We start from the raw sequence: 8909 nt of genomic DNA, 5'->3' as shown, positions 1-8909 counted from the left end.
TGTCGTTTTGTATGTGGATAAAAGGAAGCCAATTTTAGACCGTTTTGGTTTCATCCTTGCTGTACAAATGAGTTTCTTTGTTTTGCGCATAATTTGCAGAACTGAAAGTTATAATACTGTAAGTGATGCCGCGAGGCGAGAGACACACTGCTGATGCACTTTAATTAGTGATGGCTTCTCCTTGATTTATCACCAAACCGTGATGAATTTCTCCTCTCCCTCTGCGCTATCTCTTGCCCCAAATGCCAGCTCATTGTGTTTCATTTCCAGGGCTGAAATTGAGCCTGTGCCGCATGACCCTTCCTGTAAAACATAATGAAAGCAGCTTTGTATTGTTTGCTTTGTAAAACCGAATGTGAAAGGAGGCTCTTTTCCATCACTGAACCATCCCGTCAATGGCAGAGCAGTGTAGTGTTAATTCAGATCTCTCTGTGGTCTGCTGTGAATCCCTGGTGCCATATGGAGATAGATGTAATTGCTTTTCACTTAAGGTAATGATAATCTATGTCCAATAGTACGATGGTCACCCACAGGTCAGCGGTCTAGTTAAAGAGCAATATTATGTAAAATAATCAGAAAAGGCGGATCTGATGTATCACACTGTACTTGGGGCAGATGGCAAGAAAAACCCAGCCGAAACAAAAAATGATGGATGAGGGATGAATAAGAGGATGGATGGATGGATGTCAGCCGATTTTTCCAGATGTGCGGCACGTCTTCAATGGCCCAGCATTGAAAAGCTCACTATAGATTCTTCCCTGTAGATTTCACCCACTAGAGGAAGCACTTCACTAATGTATGTGCTTATAAAGGCACTATGGACCAGCAAGATGTTATTTGTAACTTGAATATGCATTGATTATAGAAAGCATTCATTAAGTGTTCTCATTAAACATACAGGGCTTTATTTTTAGTAGGGAATTCTAGAAGAGACTGTAATAGAAATCACAGCAGAAGCTTGACTCTGTACTCTTACTAATTCAGACTCACAGTTTGATCACACAATGGCACAATATGTTGTGCCATCTGTAAAGTCTTTGGAAATTTCATAATGAACTCGAGTCGAATGTTAGTGAAGCACATTCTGTAGGTGTATGTGTGTAATTTCCACTACCAAACAGAACTGCAAAAAATAATTACTGTTTTCAAACATTCTTCCCGTTTAGTTCTGTTAATGGCTTTTGCACGTGCATTCTTCTGTCAATGGGAACGGACTACCCTAATTAAATACTCAACAAGGAGCTTCCTGAAATACTTAATGCACCGCTACTGAATCTACTAACACCGCTACTGAATATACACTCCAGAACAAAAGGCTGGAATGAGCCGGTTCTTCTTAATGAATCATAAACATACAGCACAACCAATGTAGTCCATTTTCTGAATTAATGGCTCTTGGTTCTGGTGTAAGGGAAACAGGTCAATTTAGCTCAAAGGGAATCATTTAAGGGCCAAGATCTGATTTACGAACATCCTGTGTCTTGGGTCTCTGTGGAATTTGGCTCCTCATGTTTCAACCATGTTTTGACCAAATCTTAGATTGTCTGATTCGGTCTGATACCCTACACTGGTTTGTCAGTTTTTGATGAATTTAATGTTACCACATATATTATTTTAAAAAGAATTAAGTATTGAATGACGCAAAAGTTATTACAAAGATTATTTTTGATCAATTGGCAATTTCAGTGCGCTGTTTTGTATTTTTCCAAACATTAATTCCTTGAACGTTTTAAAGCAAGCCATTCAGATGTTGCTTGGTGATTGTATCAATGCTGATTATTTACACGTCCCACTGGCATACTGCTTTTTGCATGTGTAGCAGCGATGTATGGTACTGTATATTTGGACACAGTGACTGTCTGTAGTTACAGGTTTTAAAAAAAAACTTTATAAGGAATTGCATTAATGTGCAGTGGAAAAAAAAAATAACAACAAAAAAATAGGCTTGCAGATGTTTTGATAATGTATGAAGTTGGGAAAACTGACATCCACTCTCCGTAATAACACAAATGAATGGAAGTGTGCTCGCTGTCTGTACAATTTCACACAATTACATGAGTGTTAAAGAGTGTTACATTAGCTTCATCTGCTAGCTTTCGCACTGCAAGATCAATCCCTTTTAATTTGACTGGCTGTTTGATCTGGGCTTCTGCTGAAGGCATGTTCTACACCATGCAAGCGCTTGCTACAGCAAGCAGTTTTATGACTTCTAGTGTAATTCAATAGCTTGAATAGCATAAATCCTGAACTCACAGAAAATTATTCACTGAGAAGGACTGCACTCACAGACATGCTGTTGAGCTCCAGATGTGAAAAAATAACATTCCCTATAATAGCAAACGCAGGATGTCTTCTATCTATCTATCTATCTATCTATCTATCTGTCTGTCTGTCTGTCTGTCTGTCTGTGGCACTTGTGAGATATACAAAGTTGCGATTACCTTTTGGGTTGAAAATGTACAAGGTTTTCAATATTTATATTGAATGAAACATTGTTCATGTCCTTTTTTACAAAACTTAACATTTAATTTTGTGTGACGGTATAAAATGTTTAAATTTGGCACACTTTTATACTTAAAAATGAAATGATTCACAAAAATTAAATTATATGGCCAAGGTGGAATACAAGGTGTAATATATATATACATATATGTTTCTAAAGAATAAAGAACTGTTGTGCTTAATTTCCTATATCTTCTAGTCTAAAAACAAACTTGAAAAAATTCAAGATGACAATTTTGTTCCTCTTTTATCAAATGAAAAAGACAGGATTATAGTGCATACATAGATAAATATACAATTTAGTACATTCATTAATAGATAGAATATTCCATTCACTGTATGTACATTAATAAGATGTTCAAAATATTACAAAAGAAAAAATGATTTGGGGTCAGGGTTTACAATCTTGTCACTGACTGCTGCTAATCAAGCCAGTAATGCACGACAATAGACAGAAACAGGCAAAATCCAAGTGGCAGTAACCTTGTATACCTAGTGGATGTTGCAACTGAAATGGGCTGTGCTTCTCCTGTGTTCAGCTGCAGCAGTATTGAAGGCAGGATTTAAACGGTACTCTACTCTGCTGTTTGTAACATGAAGGCATATTCAAGCAGATCTCACCAAGGGAGGAGGGCATTTCACGTACTGTGTAAGACCGATAAATACTCAGGAGCATGTCTAGGTGTCAGGGCGAGGGACTGACAGATGCTTTGATGCGGTTTTAGAGGCGCGCACTGCTCAGTCTTCACGACAGTGTAAATCGTATGGTTTTCCCACCTGCCCATGCAGACCGCAGCTATCTGTCGATGGGCGAAAAAACGCTCCCTTTCCGCATGATTTTATTTACAATCACTGATTTCTCTACGCTAAGGCTCAGCTTGTTACCTGCACGCCTTGTTCAATACTGTTACTCATGTCCATTTTTTACCCTCATAATGCGTATCAAAAAAGGGAATTCAACATTCCAACCCCTCGCATCCCAGTTCATCAGTATTCCGAGTTGTCCAGTCCAAGCAAGGCCACCTGTGCAGTACCGAGTTCACGTCCTCTCAGCACTGCTCTTCTCCCAAAGACTCTGTGTTGTCGCTCTGGTCCACTGGAGCCGGAGGGGAGCGCATTTTCCCACGACTGCTACCATGGCTGCTTCCGTGGCTTGGGTAAACATCTATAGAGCTGGAGATGGACTGGACGGACCTGTCACGGAAGTAATGGAAGGCCTCTGGATCCAGGAAGGTTTGCTCTTCGCGCAGGCCTTGCTCAAAGAGCTTCCGTTTGTGCCTGAACTCAATCACCGTTTTTGTGTAGGAGTTGAGGGTGGTGACGGAGGCAGCCATGCAACAGGTAAATGAGCCCCAGGCCATACTGTAAAAACACACACACATGAAAAATATATGAGATTTTACATGCTATTTACAGTTACTAAAATGTAAATCTGAATGTGTATAACACCTGTCAGGCCAACCGTATTCCCCTAAATGTTGTCACAACTAGACTAAAAGAGTTGTCTGAACAAACTAGTTCATACTGAACAATTTATGAGTTACCAGAATGCTTTGCAACATGAACAAATGGTGCAACTGTACAAGCTTATTTGTTTTGCTGTTTGCTGCATTTATTTATGCCGTTTGTTTTGTTGTTGTTGTTGTCACGGTTAGTTATTTGTTGTGTGTTGATGTTAAGAGCTCATTGTTAAAGTCTATGCAGGTCAAGAAAAACTATTGTAGGGAAAAATGTGTTTCTTTAGAGGAACGGCTTATATTTGCAATACAAATATTAAATACTTAAAAACAAAAATATTAACTTTGTAACATAATTAAATATTATTACATTAGTTAAATTACTACACTTTTTGTGTTGATAGGCCTAATTGATAATTCGCTGAGAGAGAAATCTGTAGATTAATTTGTTAGGTCCTATACCAATGATGTGCTCATTCACAAGCCACTCAAAAGCTTTGTTTAAAGCAGAAACCCAGTCAAGCACTTCAGAAAGAAAAAACGAAAACTATTAATTCTCTTGTCCAGTGACTTGTTTGCATTATTTATGCATTATTTTATTTATTTGTAAAACTTTATGACTAAATTTGGTAATGGTAGAGTAAAATTATTTTTAAAACGTACACCGTTCAAACTAGGCTGCTTATGTTGAAGTGTTTGGGATGTGGGTTTTAATGATGAGACCTTTTTTGTAATCAGGCTCTCAAAAAGTATATAAAAATGTGGATATAGATTTATCGGCCAACATATCGGTTATCGGCTTTCAAAAATAAAGAATTATCGGTTATCGGTATCGGCCAAGATGTTCATATCGGTGCATCCCTAACTTTCTTAAAAATGAACATCATTTCACTACAGAATGAGACACTACTAATATTAATGCATATTGCTTTGAGGCTTAAGATGTGTTTTCTAAAATAGACGCTTTTTTGCTGTGAACTTTTTTGCCAGTTCAAATCTTTATCTATGTTCTGAAACAGGTTTTTTTCTTTATTTTCATTTTTCAGGAATACTAAAGTTGCATTCCCCAAAAAGTGTCTGTGATTTATAGACTGCAAATTACCTTCAGTTTCCAATCAAAAACCGTGAGAGTTCAGTATTTGTACTTGTGAGCTGGGGAAATTAAACCTTGAAGCTAAAACTTCAATTACTCTTTCATTTTCAGGTTCTTACCATTCAGTAAGGTAGTAAAGGTAGTACAGAAATAGAGGGAGAAAACAAGAAATTGGCCAGATGGCAGAGGACAAATGAAGCAATTTTTGCCTAGACTAATGGATGCCAGGCAAGCATCTGTGGTAATTCAGCCAATGTAAATACCACTTTCATGCCTGTCAGAACCCCAATGCATGTCTCTTATATCCAAGTGCCAAAATAACACAAATCATTTGCTGGGAGATCCAGTACAGCCATTCCCTCTCTGCTCTAACAGACAGGCATGGTCCCAAAAAATTAAATGACAGAGACTCACTCCAAAAATTCACTGTAGAGTTGACATGCAACATAAAACACCAATGGAAAAGTTTCTATTTAAGACTTTTTACATTTTTATAAAGGCAGTAAAAGCACTTCAAACTTTATATTGACAGTAACTGGATTTTCACCAAAAAGACACCCTTGGTCACTGTCTACTGATACCACTAAATGTTTTGTATCCAATTTTGCATTTTGGAATCCAATCCAAGTATTTGACCTACAATATCTTTTTTTAATTATATAAAAATGGCAGCATTTCAGAAAATATAAGCATTTCGGAAATTACAGATAGATTATTTTGATATCACATAGTAAAACTCCTGACTGCTAAAAATTCAGCTTTGCCATCACAGGAATAAATTACATTTTAAAATATATTCAAATAGAAAACAGGTATAATTGTAATAATATATCACATTATTACTGTTTTTACTATATTTTGAACAAATAAATGCAGCCTTGGTGAGCAGACTTCTTTTAAAAATGTTACAAAAAATCTTACAATTTGTAATATTCTATGATACAATGTTTTATTTTTTTATTTTCACAGATACATGGGTCAACGTGGCCTTTTTTTCTCTAGGTTGTCAGTTCTGTTGGAAAGAGAGCACTTATATTGGAGAAAGTGAACCTGAAATGAGAAGGGTCTGCAAGAGCCAGATTCATTTGTCGCAGAATGAGGACCAGACACCCGCACATCTGTGACTTCTGAGAACGCCTCGCTTCTTTGCCTTGGTGAATTATATAACACAGGATGGATGTAAAAGCACCAAGTACTGGGAAGGGACTTGAAGCTACTGCTCTAGAGAATTCCATTGAATTATTGATCAGGAACTACTAAGGGTGAAAATATTCAGAGTTTGAAAATATATAGAGTTTAGTCACAAATCAGATGTCGCTACTTCTCACTACCTGAGCAAGAGCGACTTGCAATTAAAGTGAATTTTCAACATCCACACTCCAACATCCACTTACTTTTATAGTGCTCTTTTGTCTCAATTTAATGTCCTTCCTGAATATAAGCATTTTTTTTCTTTCACTGCATACCCATCAAATTTAGGCTGATGATGCAAATGTGATTGGAAATATCAGAGAAAGCTTACCAGAAAGACCAGCCATAGTCCCATGTGTGAGGCCTCCAGTCCTCTGGTCCCAAACTGACTGTGATCTGGAACACTTGCGTGTACATCATGTGAGCCACCATTCCCAGAAGACCTGTTGAGGAATCCACACATGCAATTGGTCATTTCTCACACCGTTGTTGCTCACTGGATAGAAATGGTTTTGTCATTATTTACTCCAAACCTGTATGACTTACATTTTTCTGGGGAACACAGTACAGAGATGATATCTTCTGAACTTCTGAGACTGAATGATTGAGTCATGAATCTCTTCCCATTCTTTGACTCAATGATCCAGCATGGAAAAGAACTATGTGAACATTAAAAAAAATCCCCTTTTGTGTTCCACAGAAAAACAGCATTGATTTGGAATGAGGGTGAGTAAATTAGGACCGGGTTATGGACGTATTTGTATATTTTTGGAACTGTGTACACAATTTACGTCATAGAGATGATATAAACACAGTTACAATACAGATTTTCTCTATAACAAACACTATTAACCTTTGATCCTTTGGATTACAAGACAAAATCCCTGCATTATGTGCAGGTAGAACCTGTTCCCAATCACATACAGTAGGCTGTGTCGGGCGTATCTAGTGTCAAGCCGGGCTCAAAAGCACCGCTGTTGAGGGATAAATAAGGTGCAGTTGTTATGAAACATGTAACTGTAAATCCTCACTTGCATAACATTTGCTTTTTTACCCTATGTTACTTTAAATACAACTTGTTACTCTACTGACAAATATATCACTCTGTTATATAATTATTTTTTTATTTTAACACAATTTCCTCTAATTTTTTCAATGTTCTGTTAACCCAGATTTTACATCAGATTATCTGTTGACCACAACAAAAATGCTTTTCAAATCAATTGAAATTCATTTATATAACTTGCTTTTTAGTTTTTATTGTAACATCAGTTACATTTTCTGGTAGCTTACATGGTTTTGTTTGTGGTGTTTTAGGGTGATTTAGGGTATGTCATGCAGCTGTCCATTTTGGTATGCTTAGTCTGGCTAATTTATACCAAGTGACAGATAAATTTGGACAAAAATATTAGAATTTGATTAGACTGGCAACCTGTGATGTCTACAACTAAATATATGGGAATATTTTTTCTTCCTTTGAAAAGTTTAAAGCCTATTTAGTTTATCCTAACTTGTGTTTAACCGCTGTCAGCTAACCACATGAAGGCTCATCTCTGGATGGGTGATTTCACTCTCTCTCTCGGCTGCACTTGGAATTAAAAAGCATTAAGGCCCCAAATGAACAAGACTATTGGGTATTCAGCAAATCAAATAATCAGAAATTCAAAAAGCAGCAGCTGTTCTGGCTTTCTAACTGCTGAGGTTTACCCATGATGCACTAGACTGTAGAGGGAGAGAGATGTAGTCCAGGGAGACCTCTGTTTTCTCCACATCATCTCATTCTCAAGTCAATGTGTCTCGAGTGAGAAATTAGTAGTTAACAGATTTCACAGAATCTTAATAAAACGTTAACAACAAAAATTAACATTTGAATATCAAGGTCATGTTTTAGATTAATCTGGTCATAAAGTATTATTCTAGAGATAAAAATTAAGTGTCAAATATTCACACACAGATAGATAGATCTAGCCATTACTCCAGTCTTTTGTGTTATCACACTACACTAGAGAGGAACGAGGAGACGCTGGAGAATACTTTAACTAGACTTTAATTCCATGAACCAAGGAAGACAAACTCAAGAACTCAGGATGACGTATAACAGCTGACAGAGAACTAGGGACTGGGAACACTTTAAATACACAGAACAGGATGATGGGATGACAAGACACACCTGGGATCAATGGAAACCACATAGGAAACACCTGGGACAAATTAACTGAATACGTGGGGGACAAACTGGGTCACGGAGCAAAACATACACAAAACAGAGTCTGACATAATGCCTCCCTCCAGAAGGCGTGTCTTCACGCCATATAACATCCAATGGGGAGTGGGGGGCACTCTGGAGGTCCCTCAGGACAGACACGGGACAGTGGGCCTCCAGAGCGGTACCCGTTCGGGGCGCCATGGTGGATCAGGAGCCTCGGGAGGCCAGGGCGGATAAGGGGACTCGGGAGGCCAGGGTGGAGCAGGTAGTTTAGGAGGCCATGGCAGAGCAGCCTCGGCCACGGCCCCGGCCCCAGCCTCTACGGCTGGAGCCTTACTACCCCCCCCCCAAAAAAATACTTGGGGAAATTTACGGGGCTGTACTCGGGGCCTGGAGACCTCCCTGGGCTTAACGGGGGATCAGGAGCCCTCCCTGGGCTGAACTGGGGATCAGGAGCCCT

General features: G+C 38.3%; 1 protein-coding gene across 2 annotated transcripts in view; it reads right to left on the bottom strand.

Annotated features, from left to right (window-relative positions):
- Window positions 1–2772: 2772 nt before the first annotated feature.
- Window positions 2773–8909, bottom strand: part of LOC107690243 (germ cell-specific gene 1-like protein) — a 17045-nt gene continuing 10908 nt past the window's right edge. For both annotated transcript variants that reach the window (XM_016488498.1, XM_016488499.1), the window contains 2 exons: window positions 6575–6686; window positions 2773–3864 (listed from right to left, as the gene is read on the bottom strand). In XM_016488498.1, the coding sequence (XP_016343984.1) occupies window positions 3552–3864; window positions 6575–6686 (425 nt within the window). In that variant the 3' untranslated portion in view covers window positions 2773–3551. The remainder of the gene's footprint in view (window positions 3865–6574; window positions 6687–8909) is intronic.

Source organism: Sinocyclocheilus anshuiensis, unplaced genomic scaffold, assembly GCF_001515605.1.
Source record: "Sinocyclocheilus anshuiensis isolate Anshui unplaced genomic scaffold, SAMN03320099.WGS_v1.1 scaffold461, whole genome shotgun sequence".
Lineage (NCBI taxonomy): Eukaryota > Metazoa > Chordata > Actinopteri > Cypriniformes > Cyprinidae > Sinocyclocheilus > Sinocyclocheilus anshuiensis.
This window is presented reverse-complemented; position numbering and strand designations above follow the sequence as displayed.